This window comes from Aulonocara sp. 'chitande type north' Nkhata Bay, linkage group LG5 (genome assembly GCF_057382095.1).
Source record: "Aulonocara sp. 'chitande type north' Nkhata Bay isolate Kocher_YH1m ecotype deep benthic linkage group LG5, A_spYH_male_GT1.1, whole genome shotgun sequence".
NCBI lineage: Eukaryota > Metazoa > Chordata > Actinopteri > Cichliformes > Cichlidae > Aulonocara > Aulonocara sp. 'chitande type north' Nkhata Bay.
In genome coordinates this window covers 44,576,269-44,593,307 of record NC_141348.1, presented here as the reverse complement: position 1 = coordinate 44,593,307, position 17,039 = coordinate 44,576,269, and the positions used below count along the sequence as shown (strand labels likewise).

At 50.8% G+C, this 17,039-nt stretch overlaps 1 protein-coding gene across 2 annotated transcripts in view; it reads right to left on the bottom strand.

Annotated features, from left to right (window-relative positions):
* Positions 1 to 17,039, bottom strand: part of grm7 (glutamate metabotropic receptor 7) — a 156,261-nt gene that overhangs the window by 97,016 nt on the left and 42,206 nt on the right. For both annotated transcript variants that reach the window (XM_086293761.1, XM_086293760.1), the window contains exon 2: positions 1 to 176. This exon is cut by the window's left edge and continues 41 nt beyond it. In XM_086293761.1, the coding sequence (XP_086149887.1) occupies positions 1 to 176 (176 nt within the window). The remainder of the gene's footprint in view (positions 177 to 17,039) is intronic.

Here is a 17,039-nt window from a genome sequence, read left to right as displayed (position 1 = left end):
TCGCCGTAACTGCCCTCTGACGCCACCGTGGAGACGTAGTTCCAGCCCATGGTCTTGACGATGTCCACCATGGCCTGAGCCTGGAAGCTGTCCGGAGGGACCACCCGAGAGAAGAAGTCGTACCGCCGGTCGTCGCTCAGCTCTGGCGCCGTGGAGGCGTAGCTGATCTGAGGGATCTGCAGGAGGAGAGTGGAAGGAAACAGGGGATGTTAGGAGGGGAGCGTGGAGGTGACGCAGAAGGATTCTTCGGGAATGACTGGACAGGTGATTATTATAAACATCTGTATGATGGCGAGATGAGTCTGCAGCATGAACCAAAACAACACGAGCGCACGCTGAACATAAAAACAGGCCAGATGTTCACGTGTCATCTCGAAAAACGACTTCATGTAAGCTTCAACCTGACGCCGTCATGTGATCACTTATGGCGTGAGCTTTTCCTGTTGCTCTGATGATAAGATGGTGTGACCGTGTTTGACTGTTCCCTTAGAAATGATTACATATATGTGTATTTATCTGCTGGTAAATTATAAAGTAAATTCATGCTTTTCTTAACATTTTATGGTGTATATGTCACATTGTGATAATTATATATATGTAAATAAGAGTTATAAAACCACTTTTACCACATTTTATTACTGTTACAATATTCAAAGCTTTTATTAACATGTTTAGATGTTTTCACGAGCTTTTAGGACCTTCTGCTGCTCGGCTGTTCATCAGCCTGAGCTGCAGGTTAACGAGGTCTCATTAATATTAACGCTGATTGGTTCTGTTGTTCAGCCGCTAATAAAAACTGGAGTTATTGATCGTTTTTGTACTGAAGAAGTCTGAACAGGAGTTGTGAACATGAGGTGCTGAGGTGAGCAGAACGAGGCGCTGAACACGTTTGTTTTACGGCTCAAATGGATTGGATTGCATTTATATAGCACTTTACAATGCCACTATTCATTCACTCTCACATTCACACACTGGTGGAGGCAGCTACAGTTGTAGCCACAGCTGTCCTGGGGCAGACTGACAGAAGCCAGGCTGCCGTATCACGCCATCGGCCCCTCTGGCCAACACCAGTAGGCGGTAGGGTAAAGTGTCTTGCCCAAGGACACAATGACCAGGACAGAGAGCCCAGGGATCGAACCGGCGACCTTCCGGTTACAAGGCCCAGAATAAGACAAAGAAGGATTATTATGAAGTGTGAATCGCTTTGTATGGATCACATCAACATGACTGGACTTCCTGTGGACTTCCTCTTCGCCCCCTGCCGGCTTCAATAAAACTCGGCCAGCATTGATCTGAGACGGCGAGGTGAGCTGGGAGGCGAGGACGGTCCACGCCTCTGAGGCGAGGAGAGAGATGACGGGAGAGCTGAAGCATCGATCGGCAGCCCTGACAGGAAAACGAAACAGCCAATCAGAGGCAGCGATGATCCTACACGCTGGCATTCCCATCTGACATTAATGCGCCGTGACGACGGCAGAGGACTCGGATTTACTGACCTTCTGCTCGTCACTGATGTCTATTAACGAGCGCTTGTGTGGGAGGACGGCGCCGCTGCGAGCCTCCGTGTGAGACCTGAACCTCCAGGGGGTCAGAGGTCAAAACAAACAGGCGGCGGAGACCCCAGATGGAGGTTTCCATGAATGTATCAGAAGAAGAGGCTGAATTTGATCTTTGCCTCATATAAAAATAAGACATTTATGAGCATGTGAGATTTGTGAGCGCGCTCCGTCTGCACGCTGTCCGGCCCGTCCAGAGTTTCTAATTAAAAACGGGGCAGCGCTGAACATGAATTAGATCCATTAAACACTGTTTGAGTGTGAGAGCGTCACCATCTCCTCGCTGTTCTCGCGTCTCTGACAGATTCCTTCACCCTCCATTATTACCCAGCGGGCCGCATCTGCTGCAGCGGCGGCTCTCTGAACTGAATCGGCACATTGGACGTGCTGGAGAGCGTCATCGTGCAGACGCAGAGGGATTTCTCTCTGAGCGGCGTGCTCATCCTCAGCAGATCAAACCGAATCTAAAATGTGTTTCATGTCAGCGTGTTCAGACTGACCATTTCAGCGTTTTATTCTGAGAGTCACACGCCGAGGATCTTCATCTCCTCCAGAGTCTCACATCTCTGCTGCTTGTAAAAGTAACTGAATCCTGTGTGAGCAGCTCGCCCTCGCCGTGGACGTGCAGACAGCTGTCAGTGGATCAGTGCGATGCTCCGGGAAGCCCTGCACCGATCCTCAGCACATCACTCGTCAACAAAATAAAACCACACACACAACAACAGCTGGCACCAACGCAGTCGTCAAATCAGCAAGCCCGACTCGTTAGGTTTCTGTCATGGTGCGGGGCGGAGCCGCTGCATCTCCTCGTAGTGGCGACGCCTGTGAGTAATCAGCGGTCACAGTCGTTGAGATCGTCGGCTCACCACAGCGAAGGCCGTCATGGTCAAAGTGTTTTAGTCACTGCTGCACTGGTGTCGGCCATGTTTCTCTCTGCTCACAGTAACACTTTGAACATTTGTTAGTTTTGTCGGTTTCCCCTCTGATCAGTCTGTACGGTTTTTGTCATCTTGACCAAAAGCCAATGATTAAAGACTAAAACTGTGTTGTTGGAAAGTTCCTCAGCAGAGTCCCTGCATGACAAACACACCACATCACTCAAATCCTTCTGTGACTGACAGAAAAATCCTCTGCAGCCTCTCGGCAAACAGAGAAGGGCCTCAAATAAACTGAGACCCGGAACAAACACAGGAAGTCAAAAGCTCGCGACGCGCTAATGGTAAATGGCCTGTATTTGTATAGCGCTTTTCTAGTCCCTAAGGACCCCAAAGCGCTTTACACAACCTGTCATCCACCCATTCACACACACATTCACACACTGGTGATGGCAGCTACGTTGTAGCCACAGCCACCCTGGGGCGCACTGACAGAGGCGAGGCTGCCGGACACTGGCGCCACCGGGCCCTCTGACCACCACCAGTAGGCAACGGGTGAAGTGTCTTGCCCAAGGACACAACGACCGAGACTGTCCAAGCCGGGGCTCGAACCGGCAACCTTCCGATTACAAGGCGAACTCCCAACTCTTGAGCCACGATCGCCCTTTCTTTAATGAACAGAGCTGCTGTATTTCAGGCTAAAACCAGGCGACATGTTTCCCTGAGCTGCAGCAGCGAGATAACACAGTCCTCACTCACAGGTCTCAACAGGATGTGCCGTGCCTGTGATAACAGCACATTTAGAGGGTAAAACAGATGATATTCTCCCTGAAAATAAAACAATCCATCCTTCTGAATTGGGCCCAGCGGGCTCCTGTAGCCAGCCGTTTGTGTTTTAAAGACTGTGGCTGAAGGATATGATTTTTACTTAAGGCCCAGAGCGGCGACGCTGGAACCCCGTCGAGGGTCTCAGAGATAATTTGATCTGACGGCTAATTTCCACGAATCACTGGGAACATCTCGTATCCACTCAAAATCCAGCTGACGATAAAAATGCCTCTGCTTTCTCCACTACATGATTCCACTTCCTGTTCACATTTCATTTCAATGTTATTTACACAGCGCCAAATCACAACAACAGTCGCCTCAGGGTGCTTTATATTGTAAGGTCGACCCTGCAATAACACATACAGAGAAAAACCCAACAATCATATGACCCCCTGTGAGCAGCACTTTGGCGACAGCGGGAAGGAAAAACTCCCTTTTAACAGGAAGAAACCTCCGGCAGAACCAGGCTCAGGGAGGGGCGGGGCCATCTGCTGTGATTGGTTGGGGTGAGAGAAGGAAGACAGGATAAAGACATGCTGTGGAAGAGAGACAGAGGTTAATAACAGATATGATTCAATGCAGAGAGGTCTGTTAATACATAGTGAGTGAAGAAGAAACACCCAGTGCATCATGGGAATCCCCCGGCAGCCTACGTCTATTGCAGCATAACTAAGGGAGGAGTCAGGGTCACCTGGTCCAGCCCTAACTATATGCTTTAGCAAAAAGGAAAGTTTGAAGCCTGATCTTGAAAGCAGAGAGGAAGAACAGCTGCAGCCATGTTGGTCACAGCTCAGTTATTTCAGTATCAAAGAGCTGTTACTGTGCTGAGGGGCTGTCAGTGTCACGCAGTCCCTGGAAGTTTGCCTTTAAATCCCTGTAAACAGTTGCTTACAGCACACTGCAGCATAGCAACATAATCCTAAAACACAGCTGCTAAATCCACCGACCTTTGACCTCTGATGAAATGAGAAAGCCAGTCTACTTCCAGGGTTTAGCTTTCTTTATTCAGTCTCAGACCTTTAATGCAGACGCGTCCATGTTTGTGCTCATAGCTGTCTGACATGCAATGACACAAACACACGACAAACACACGTAACACAACACAAGACATAAAATTTACAAAGAGCAGAGCGAGGAGGACAACAAAAAGACCTCCAGGTCTATAATTGCTGAGCACCAGGTCACCATAGTGGTATATACAAAAGGTAGCCCCTCCCCTAATCAGCTAACGTGGATTTTAAGAGGCTAACTGTAAGAACTGCGGCCAATCAGACCCTATATATTTTGACTTTTCAAAATAAAAGTCCCTCCTTCTGTTTTCTCTGCACAAACTTGGGTTAACTACACGTCTGCTGCAAAGACAGTTATTTCCATGTCACTTCACATCTCTTCTTATCCGTCGCTCTACCCGAGGCGTATGAGGCCCGTGCACACGTTCGTGCACACGTTCGTGCACACGTATCGTGGGAGGAGAGGCGGTGCAGTCGCCCCTCTGTGAGTGAATCAGAGGTGGAGAACGAGAAACGCTGCCTCCTAATCACACTTAATTACAATGACCCTGCTCGCCTACGGTGCAGCAATCACAGATTTCATTACAGCCGCTCATTTTGTGCGATCAGGCAACACACACACACACACACACGGGACCGTGCACGCATTCATCAACACACTGTTTCTTCCAGCCTGCTGACGGACGGCTAAATGAAGCAGAAACAACGAGCTGCAGAACACTTTCACTTCCTGACTCACTGTGTGTGTCTGTGTGTGAGCACTGTTATTATCACTTTATTTGTAAACCATCAGCATTCAGCTTGACTGTGATTCACCTCCAGCAGGAGTCTGACAGACCGACTGACTCAGCCTCCATCCCTTCATCCTCCTCTTCCTCTCCCTCCTCTAATCTTCCTCGCCCCTCTCTGTTTCTTGCCGGTTCTCCGCCTGCTGGCTTTTTTAAGTCCTCATCAGCGAGGATCTAATTTGGCGCCATAAAAACGTGGATGAAAGTGGAGCAGCGAGTGAAGGCGCTGACATTTCTCTGATTAAGTAGGCCGGCGAGGTGGAAGCGGGGTACCTGCGCCACACGGTTTATGAGCCTCGTCCTACAGACCAGAGAGTGCGTTTGAAACCGTTTAACACCGCGCTGTGTGTGCCGCTGTTATCACACCAACCCAAGCTAATGTTAGACCAAAACGAGACACAAAGACACACAACAGGACTGCAAAGAGACAACAGCTAAGGTCATGAGACATTAAAGACCACAAAGAGCCAAAACACAAGTCACAAGAGATGAAAACAACCAGCAGCAGCTACAACTACAAGAAGAATCTATGTTGGCGTGCATCTCATCTGGTGATGTTACCGATTACCGGACTCTAAGTTAATGTTAGCGTGTGTGGCTCGATGGCGGGAGCAGGAGAGCGGCGGTGGGCGGCGACATCGGCCCACGGGCTGTTGAAGGTGAGCGAGGTCTCGGCTCCAAACGTGTTTAATTCATGAAACACGTAACCCGGCACTTATTTAAATGTAACTGATTAATTCATGCAAAGACACACACTCCTCAGATGCTTTCACATTAAAAGCCTCGTTCCACACAGCGGCCCCATTAAGTCCGGTCAGGACTCGTGCTTGCATAATTCATCAGGCATGCTCCTCTCTTTAATCTCATGCTGTTAATTCGTTTGTCCTACTGCGCCTTCCATCCTCACCTCGCTGTCACCTACAACCGAAGAGGAGGAGGAGGTGGGTCATTAGAAGAAGAATATTCTGGAGGAGAGGGATGCGAGGCGAGCCGTCCGCGGCCGCTGAAATAATGACCTCGCTGCCAATTAAATTTTCAGTGACCTCACCTAATTGAATGGTACACTTCCAGCCGAGCTCAGCCCAGCTGACGGCTGAGAGGAAGGCTTCAGCACCTCAGAGGGTCCACATCAGGACGCCACGGCCCGGAGCCTGAACATCATCCACTGGCAGTCTGACACCAGGAGTCTGCTCACAGGTAAACGGGAACTTTCAAAATAAGGGCGAGGTGATCATGGAAACACGGGAACATGACGAGATGCAATAAAAATGTCTAAGCAAACTTTGAGCGTCTTCATTGTTTGGGTGCGGTCACGTCCGAGATCCGGTTCCACCCCCGCTGAAGCGGCTCTCTGGTCATTTTGTCATTTTTATCGTTTCTATTTGTGTGTTTAGGGTTTTTCCTGATTCAGAGCAGTTTGTGCCGACTCATAAATAAGTCTGAAGCATCTCTGATTCATGACGTTCTTGCTGATATCATCGAATCATCATCGTCGAATCTGAGCTTCACCTGATTATTTTTTCTGCTATGAGTTTCGGGGGCGTGGCTGAACAGGTGAGACACAGGTACGACTCGGCACGTGTTTTAGGTGAAACACGAGCTCACTGATGACTTTAATGTTCCCTCGGCTCTCTCTGCCTTACTCCACCCCCTCAGCCTCTCCTCCCGTCTGAACATCTTTCTGCCAAACCCGAGTGCTCGACTCCTCGCCGCCTGCCCAGAGCCCATTCAGCAATCACGGACAAACAGCCGCTCGTTCATTCATCTTGTTTTCGCCGCTCGGGCAGACTGCACTCAGCCTCGCTCTGCTAAAAGCAGCAGTCAAACACTTGAGCGTGAGTGGACGAGCTCCAGCCTCTCGGTATCGCTCTCTCACACAAACGCCCCTCGCCGCGGCGTCCAGCTCTCTGCAGCCCTTTCTAAATGTCGCTGGGCTCGGCGCCGGGCGTGTTTCACAGAGATAGCTGCTCCTCGCAGCAATGAATCCACCCTCGGTGGCTCGCCTCACTCGACAGGCGAGCTTCGAGGACACATTAAGCTGGTACCGTGCCTGTCGCCGCTTATTACACCCCCAGCCCGCCGCAGGTTCACGAGTGATGGAACGGGGCTGAGAAACGTGGGTCTGAAATGAGACGATGCAAGACACAGTTCTCTGTCGTTTCTCTCTTAGCACAGTTTCTAATACAGAGCGTGAATCCCCGCGCTCGCCATCCGCCCCGAGGACACGCCCCAGACCAAACTTCTTCCAGTCTGCTTGCTCATTCCGACCTCATCAAGCACAAAGGAGTCCAAATCCTCCTCAGTCCTAAAATCAATCAAAGCCTGAGGCGTCCAAACTCTTTCAGCTCCAGTGAAGCGATCCGTGTGCCTGCTCTGCAGGAGGGGGCGGGGTTAGTGAAGCTGGGCCAGCTGGCACATAATACCTGTTGGAGAAGGACGAGAACGACCACGGAAGAGCTTTGGGCCTCGTCCACGCAGAAGACGAACGCAGCGTCACAGCAGCAGGATGCAAGCTGTTTGTGTCGCTCCTTTAAAGGAAGTGCGTCGACACGCTCGCACAAGCTGGCGTTTGTGTTTCTGATAGTCATGATGTCATTCTGGTGAGAACTGCAGCTCATTGTGGTTCAGAACAAACCTGCAAAGTCTTTGCACAAACGAGCTCGCCACGCTCGCCCTCCCGGGTCATCTGTCGCACGCGCTCACATTGAGTAACTGAAGGAAACTAAAACAAATACAGAAGATAGTGAAGCCTCTGCCTTCACCGTGATGCTTCTGCGTGCTTTCATTTTCAGAGGTCGACCGGTGTTCTCACCCTTTCCACGTTTGGCAGCTGAAGTTTGTGTTTATCAGGAAGCAGCGTGTCTGCGAGGCGAGGCAGCAGCTGGGCCTCTCCTTCATGTTCAAAAACACAGATTTAATATTAATACCACCCACCGGGTCCACCTGGTGTGCTGTCAGGAACGAAAACATTAGCTAACCATTAATTCAACAAACTAATTACCTCATTAGCGGCCCCATTAATACTTTTAATTTATCACGGAGACGATGAGGAGGGCGAGCGACAGGCCAGTGAGGAGGGTCGTCCTCAGAGGAGGCGGGACTCATCGATCATTTACTTAAATCTGAATCGGTGTGGAGCGCCCCACGATCACACGCGACATCGATCCTGCACACGTTCAAAAATCTGCAAAGTGTCAAAGTAATAACACACGGCGTGATGGAGGCGGAGTCACCGGGCCGCTCCTGACCATGAGGATGCCTTAAAAAGCAGAAGCCCACAAACTGATCCCCCTCAAGTCGCTCTCTCTCTTTGTGCCGAGCTGAAGGCCGACGAGACACGAAGCAGCCCGCTGAGAGGCTGCGGGGGCGACAGTTGAGATGTGCGCGGCTAACAGGAAGTCTCCTGGCGTCGTGAGAATGAAGACGGCGTTCAGATCAACCTTCGAGCCCAACAAGCTCGCGCTGAACGACCCGCTTCCTCTCCCAGCAGGGCAGAAGCAGCTCAAAGTGAAGGCTGGCGGCTCGCCCGCAGCCACTTTCCTCCATCCCAGGGAATTCCAGGCCTTTGTTCTCCCCGCTCATCACAGCGCGGGGAGGCGGAGGACGAGGGATGCTGAAAGAGGAGAGCGGTGGGTGGATGTGTGAGCTGGCTGAAGATGGAAGACGTGGCGCTCTCTGATCTCCTCCGCTCCCTCCATCTCTCTTGGACGCCTGCTTTGGCTCCACTCCTGTGGAAGCAGGACGAGGCTTGGCAGCATCGCGGCCCAGGATTGGCTCTAAAGTGGCGCTAATATGCTAATTCCTTGCAGTTAAATGAGGAATGTCCCGGTGGAAGCTCGGGAAAGATGCTGAGCTCCAACTGATCTATTTATACCAGCAGAGAGGAGCAGGTGGAGACGAAGACGAACTGCTGCATCCACCGAATGCACTCATAATAATAGCAGCCGATGAATGTGAGCGGATCGGCTCATAGAGAGAAGGTTACTGGACCGGGAGTCTCAACCTTCAGGGGGAGAGGACGTGTCTCACAGCCCTCTGCAGGACTCGAGCTCCTCAAAACATCAAAGTCATGGAAAAAAGTGCATGGATGTGACGGACGCACATGAAAAAAACCGACTTTTATTTCTCTTCCTAAGTGCTGTTTTCATAAAAAGCAGCCCTTTGTGGCTTTAGTCAAATCGTTGACTACCAACAAATATGTGCATCCATTCAGTCATTCATGATTTGACTGGTCGCTGGTTTCTCTTAATGATCTTAACTTCATGTACTAATGATGCCTGCGTGGCGAGTTAATCGCCGACAGCACCGTTTGTCACGAGCGTCGGATGAACCGCGGCCGCGTCAGGTCACTTTTATCGATTTCTCCTCTTTAGGCTTCACTGATCCTGACCTGTGACAGCAGCACAGAGCAAACTGTCCGCATCGCTGACACGACGGCGACGCTACCCGAGACAGACTACGAGACGTTTTCACACAAGTATTTGGACAGATTTGTGGTTCTTCAGGCTCACGCTGTCCATTTACTTTCACAAGCTGAACTTGTTTCTCAGTTTTTGGTCTCAGTGCTGAACAAACCGTTCAGATATATGATATATTATGTACCAAGCAGCTACAAGTGTGGTTTGTGCTAATCCAATAAAACGGCGCCCTGCATGAGGTAGTCTAATGGTTTAAACCCACCTGAGCTGTGTGTGGGAAATCCTCTCAAACGTTTACTCAGAGTCGGTGAAACTTTAATCCACCTGTGAGTTTCCACACCTCTCACTGCTGTCCATGTGTGACTGTTCCCCGACAGCACGCTTTCCCGCTGCTGGAGTTAATTGGACAGTTTCATTAGCAGGATGCGTCTCCTCGCTGCAGCTCTGATAGCGCGATGCTTCTACGACAGCTCACCTGGACAGAGAGCAGGTGTTTCCCAGGAATGCGTCGCCTCAGCATTAATCACTCGGCAGGCCGCGGAGCGCCGAGGTGGTGCATTAACAAGCAGCTAAATGTGATTCCTGCTCCGCGCCTGCATTTATTAGACCGGATCGAGGGTGGAGGTCGGTTTGTTTGTGAGGGGCCCTGACACGACGAGGCCACCTGTACGTTTTAATGAGCCGAGGGTGAACACATTTCCATAAGACTGCTTATTAATCCGTCTCCTCCACATTTACTTTACAGCCGGGGAGGAACAACCTCCAGTCTGAAACGTGCTGCCGTCAACATGCAGAGCGAGAGGAGGGGCCTCAGCCATCACAGGCTTCGTCCTGCTCACGGGGACGGAGAAACACACCAGGATACCAGGAACTCTGTTTACTCAAGAACAGCAAATGCTCACAAACAACCACACAGACGTCTAAAAGCAGCGCCCGTGTTACACGTGAGCAGACCTTCAGGTGAAGCCTGACTCCACAGGTCAGAGTCGGGCTCCAGGAGTTCGTCTGATGCTTTAAAGCTAATTTACCATCATCACCATCATCATCGTCGTCGTATTCAGCTCACTTCTTTAAATGTGGGATAACAAGCAGACCTGCGTTCTTTAACCCCGCCTCTCCTGTTACCACGGCGTCCAGCGAACACAGACTCTAACCGTGTTACTGAGAGCGACTATCCGATCTCAGCGGCTATAAATTTTATATCAGGCTGTAAATGGAAAACCTGCCGAGCCAGTGTGAGAGCAGAGAGGGGCACGCACAGCAGACGCACCAATCATCTGAATATCAATCATCACGTCGCACAGGAGCAGCAACGATCTGCCGCAACGCCGCCTGCACACGCTCGTTTAGGACGACCTCTCATTCATTCAGCGCGTTGCCGCGCCGACACTCAGCCGCCCTGCAGCCGCTCGGTCTGTTAGCACGGTAACCACCTGTCGGTCAGAGAGGCCATGCCCCTAATAATAATAATTTAATATAACTGAAACAGGTGAGTTGTAGATAGATGTAAATCTGTGCCTTTCTCGAGGTTGCTGCCTCGAGCTTGGGGATATTTTTCCACACTTCTTGTGTAGAAATGTGCCGTGGGTGGAGCAGACTGAGCACGCAGTAAATTTCTCCTCTTCTTTCTGCAGCTCGATGGGAGAAGCTGAGCACTTCCCTGCGGCTGCTCGGAGGTTTGCAGAGGAGCTCCCTAACCCTCCGAGCCCCCCGAGCCGATCCTCAGGAGCCTCTGACCCGCGGACTCTTTGCTTTGCGTCGTGGGCGAGGAGAAAGCTGAGAGTCTTAATGTTGAGAGAAGTTCAGATCAGCCCGGAGCAGCATGCAGGCTGCAGCAGGAGGGAAAAGACGACCCCACGAAAACCACGGTGACTGGAACACGAGGAGACGCCAGCGAGCCTCCACGCCACACATCTACAAGAATGAACCTTCATGTCATTGACGCCGTTGCCTCATTTCTTCTTAAGTGTAATTAGATGCATCTGAACAGGAAACGTTATGAAATGACATGTTATGACATCATCACTTCATGGTCAGGAGACCAGCTGAGTCACGAGGAAACCTCCCAGACATCACAGACAGTCACGCTCCAGTTAGAACCAGGACAGGAAGTGAGCATTGATTTCCTGCTCTGAGCTGTGAGGCCCTGATGCTGGTGGAAGTGTGCGCACTCCGGCGGTTAATCGTCTCCGTCTCCGAGATCAGGGACGGATCAGCTGATCCAGCATCGGCTGTGTTTTCACGGTCTGCGTGGCAGATGTCGGCTCATAAATATCTAACCGGCGAGGCGGCGCTGGTCCGTCTGCTCAGATTGAATCTGTAAGGCTCTCACAATCGCAGGTAATTTATGGCGAGCCTCGGCCCGACGCTCGCCTGTCAGCTCTGAACACGTCTCGTGTTGGCCATTTTCTCTGCTTCAGCCTGAGCTGCAAGGATTTGCCAGGAGAGCCTGCAGCTACTGCTAACGACTGCTGCTGCAGCCCGACTCGGGGGGAGGAGGAGGGCAGGGTGCTGGTCTTCATCACTTATCGAGCTGATTGGTCCAGGAAGTCCTGCCCTCTCCTCCTGACTTGATTCAACTTCCTGCTAACCCCACTGATGAGAACAGAGAGGCGTGTCCTCAGCCACCCAGAAAGTGATCGTGTCGCATTTTCCCCCGTGGACAAAAACACGACAGGTTACAAACACAAAAGTTCAAAGTTCAAAGAGCAGAAACATGAAAACATTCAGCTTAAAGCTGACTCGCTCCATTTATCTGCTCCTTTATTTCTTAACACCGTTTCTACCATCTGCTATGAATGAAGTTATTTTTATAACAAAGGCGTCCACAGCTCAGTCCTGGGTTTATCAGCAGAGCCTTTCCCCACACGAGGACCATTAATTGTTTACTGGCTGTCACAGCAGGTCTGTCCCTTCCAGCCAAACCCACACTGATGGCAGCCCACTGAGAGTGCTGCTATGTGGGTTAGCGGCGGCGGTGCTGGCCAGGCAGCCCACCACAGCTAAATTATTCATCCCCCCTCTGACTGCTGCGGTGAAACGCTGGGTCAGTGCGAGAGGAGGCAAACAGCCCGAGCCAGAGGGGATCAAATGGACCAGGATACTTCCTGCAAACAATCCCCACATATACATAAGTGCTCTTTACCACCTGTCACGGGTCAGACGTGCGAACCCGCACGCTCACAGAAAAGGGCGATGGATGTGTTTCTGATGGCAGCGCACCGTCTCGCTTACTGCAGACATGTCTCAGGCCGGGTTTGGTCTCTCTGACCACCATCAGGTCCACGACGCAGCTGGAGCAGCCCCACGAGGGCCACGGGACGCCAGATTGTCCCGGCAGAGGTAAGAGCGGTGTTGACGGTTGGAGTCGTCCTGTCAGCCTGTCAGAGAGCCGCTCCAACATACGTGTCGCTGTCACGTTAATAAACACGTTAGAGCGCCGTCCCTCCGCTCTGATGCACGACTTACAGCCTGCCAGATGGTGCTGCAGAATATTTCATCACTATTAATGTCAGCGATACATTAATGAGGACTCCTACTCGCAGCAGGTGTCGCGCGGAGACGACGCTTCATTTAAATTTGTCGTTTCCATGTTTCACCGGATGAGAGCTTGTAAAACAAGAGGTCAGGACACCGGCGGCGCCTGAATGTGTCTTTAATGAGAGCCACGGCGTGTTTTACACAGGGACAGGACAGGACGTTCTTACTGCAGCCGCTCGTTGGCCCTCAAACACACGAGTCCACATATTTATGGCTCTGTAACCTGTTCAGACAGAAATGTGTTCGTGCCGTCGCAGAGATGTTCCAGTCTTTCAAAGAAACGCAGTCTCAGCCAGCTGACTCAGCTTCTCCCAAACCCAGAAATACCCGATCGGTCGGCGTCACAGCGTTCAGCGCCTCGCTGCTAATGGGCTTAAGGGGCCGAGGAAGAGGAGAACCGAGCTTCAGTCTGCATTTATCACAGGAAAACATTCACAGCCATGCACCATTACACCTCGCCTTCTATAACACCTAAAAATGTTTGGCTTAGAACCAAATTTGGGACATTATTCAAACGCTTTGATGGACTAACAACTCAGACCAGGCGGTGTTTCATTAACAGCTTATTTTGTGACGTCTGTTATTGTGTTATTTATAGTATAAAGCACCTCGAGTCGCTGCTGTGTTTAACTGACACTCTATTTACCACGTTTGATTCAAACTGTGGCGAGAGCAGCAAAATGATTCGCCAACCCGACGACTCCTACAGGACCGCCGGGTATTAATGTGCACGAGCATGAGTCAGTGCACACGAGAGCAAACAGACGGACGCTCGAATCCAGACTGGACCTAAAGAAACAGCAGCTTCCATAAATGCTTGAACACCCTGGAATGAAAGCAGCACACCTGTGTGCACCTGTGAGACCAGGCTCTTTATTAAGGTGCTGCAGGGAACCAAAAGGCAGCAGAGCCCACACAAGGGAGGGCAACAGGAGGGCAGTCAGAGAACAGGTGCAGACGTCATCTTTAAATAGACACAGGAGATACAGCGTGGAAACACCAGGGCACAGCTGACACTAAGACCATGACAAAGGAAATAAGACAGACGACAACTAAACGAAACAGGATCCGATATCACAGAAGGAAGCAGCGACACCGTGTTAGCAGAAACACGAAGAATCTGTAAGAAACACCAGATTACAAAGATTTACAAAACTACAAGCACAACCATAAAATGCTTTCTATGGATACAGAAGGAAACAGAAGACCTGAGAAAACCCTCAGGCTGTGACGTGTTCACCAGCTGACTTTAAAGTCTTTGGTTTTTGTCCGTAGACGTATTAAAGACTCGTCACTCGCCCACCGCTTTCACCTCTTCAGCCTCTCCAATCTTGTAACAGGAGACATGTAAGAAGGTGACGCGCTTAGTTAGCATGTGGCTAACCTGTGACCCGTTTATGCTGAGAGGTGAGCTCACGCTAACCCTGAGGTTTCTCTGGTTTGGGTCCACGGCCGGTCTTAGCTCCGGTCTCCTCACTGAAGGACGAAGCGTGACCTCTGAACTCGTTCTGATGAACCCATGCAGACGTCGCAGACGTCATACATGCATGTCCTCATCGTCACAAGAAGCAGCGCTTCAGCGTGAGACAGCTGAAAATAATAGCGCAGAATTACAGAATTCTGCTTCCTGCTCGTCTGCTCGAACAAAGAGACAAAGTGTTTCCACAAGACTCAAGCTTTCATCCACAATCACACCCTCCCCACTTATCCCCACGCCATCGATGCATCCTCAACAAGCTAAAGCCTGACGTGAGCGTGTGCCCATCGGAAAATCATCCCGATTGTGACAAAAACCAAGAAACATGGAGCAGAGTGACTGGAGTCAAAGAAGAGCTGCTGCAGATCCAACCCCCTGTAAACGGTCACTGCCTGCAGCGTCCTTCAGCAGGAGGCGGCTTTATGCCTCCAACACATGCACGCGACTCCTGCAGGTTTGTGCTGAGTGTCTCTCTCGTCACGCAGCAGCTTCATTTTCAGCCCCTTCAGGAACAAACAGGTGATGATGTTTAATCATGAAATCTGGTTTCAGGTTTCCTACACGTGCAGTCGCACACTGCACTTTGGCTCGATCTGTGGCTCCTCTCACAGACGTACTGAACACACGCGGGCGAACCCCCGTTTCATATTCTGATCCGCCTCCATTTTTACGACAGCAGTGAGCGGACATGGCTGCGTAGGCTCAGCTGATGAAACTTACTCGAAATGTAACTCAGGTCGAGTGACTTCAAAAAGTGTGACACGAGAGCAAAAATGAGCTTCACGTAAAACAGAAACAGGTTTCCTCCTGCTTACCGTGCTCTGCTAACGGCTACAAGCTAAAGACGAAGCCCTGCACAGTTTGTGTACATCATTATTAATCATGCAGGTGTGGGTGTGCGTCACGCAGCCGATACACACCGACTCGAAACGAGAGCAGGAAGTGCAAAACGCTGGCTGACTGATGTTTGTCGGACTGGTTTCTGCAGGCTTACTGGATTTGCTCCCACGTGTCTCTGATCCATGACGCGGACTTCCTCACAGCTGTGGAGACGCTACGAGTGAATTTAAGGATGTTTTTGTTTTTTAATGGCGGTTTGTCGCCTTTGTTCGTCGGTTCCTTCCCAGCTCCGTGTGGAACTACCTGCATGAATAAATATTGTCGCCCACCTCACCTGCACCCCTCCCCGTGTCACCACACAAAACCGTGACGCTGTGCTGGCGACCGGTTTGGCACACAGCGAATGCTGGCAGTCGGTATCGGGAGCTCAATTATGCAGCGCGGCGGTGGAAACTGAAAGGATTCTGTCATTCTGTCGGGCGAGTTTGACATCGCCGCCTACGAGCGCGTGGACCTCTCCAGAAAGTACTCTGAGACGTGAAAGGACGGCCCTGCTGAGAGGATTCATTCAAATGGTGGTTTAGCTCGTCTGCGTGAGGACCGAACGTCACACGATTTTAATCCACGCCGAGGTTTTAACTCGCATTCTTGTCTGTTTCCTCGGGCCTCCGCTCCGACACGACGAGCAGCCTGAACGACTGTTTCTGCTGCAGCGGCCGTCGTTCTTTCAGACACGTGACAATTTAGTAACGGCGTGCCGACAGCGTAGGCTGCTATCAGTGTTCCCTCTGGTTTTTAGCTGTCTGGCAGGAGACATGGAGAAAGGTAGAAGAGGAGAAAATGATGGGCCTGGGAGGAGGAAGAGGAGGTGCTGAAGGGTGAGACAGCGAGAACACTGAGGGTTCAGTTTTTTGTGTTTCTGACACCAACAAAGACATCAAGTTAAAGTCGGAAGAGTCTGAGTGACAAGCTTTTCCTTCATCTCCCACAGAAACATCGCCGTCATTACAGCTGCTGTATAATCACATCTTTGCAATAAAAACACACGTTCAAAAATCTGATTCCTGTGCAGAAACAGGAAGTCCCTGTCGCAGACGTCAGCCCCAATCAGCTGAGGCCTCAGCCTAAACCAAAGGTGATTGGGCCACAGGAGATCAGGTGACGCTACAAACGCAGCAACAAAGTGACACCAGCGTCTGCAGAAAGACGGGTTTAATAATCGGAGAGAAGCCGACCTCCGTCACACCTTCATCCACGCCTCATCGGGTGGAGACGACCACTCGGCCTTACAGCACGAGAACCCAGAGCATCAAACATGCGAGGTTATTCGGTGCTACTGTTTGGGTCGTTGCCATGGTGATTTTGTATCCAGAGTGACCAAGGAAAGCTAATGCTAGCTAGCTCTGTTATCAAGCAGCACACAGATATCCAACATCCAATTAAAATCCTGGAACTTTATTCCGGTAAACTGGAGCTCAGCCTGTTGGTACAGGTGACCACAGAGCAGCCGTGTCATTGGTCAGAGTCTTTATTTGCAGTCAGAAGGATTTTTACTGGTGCAAGAAGAATCACATTCAGGTGTTTTTCGGGTGATCTTTGTGCCTTTCTTTGTGTGATGAGGAAGAGGAAGCAGAGGTGGAGAAGTGTCAGCAAAGTGACGGGAAGAAACGTGGCGAGCAGCCACGACGCGGCGGGCGAGGAGGCAGA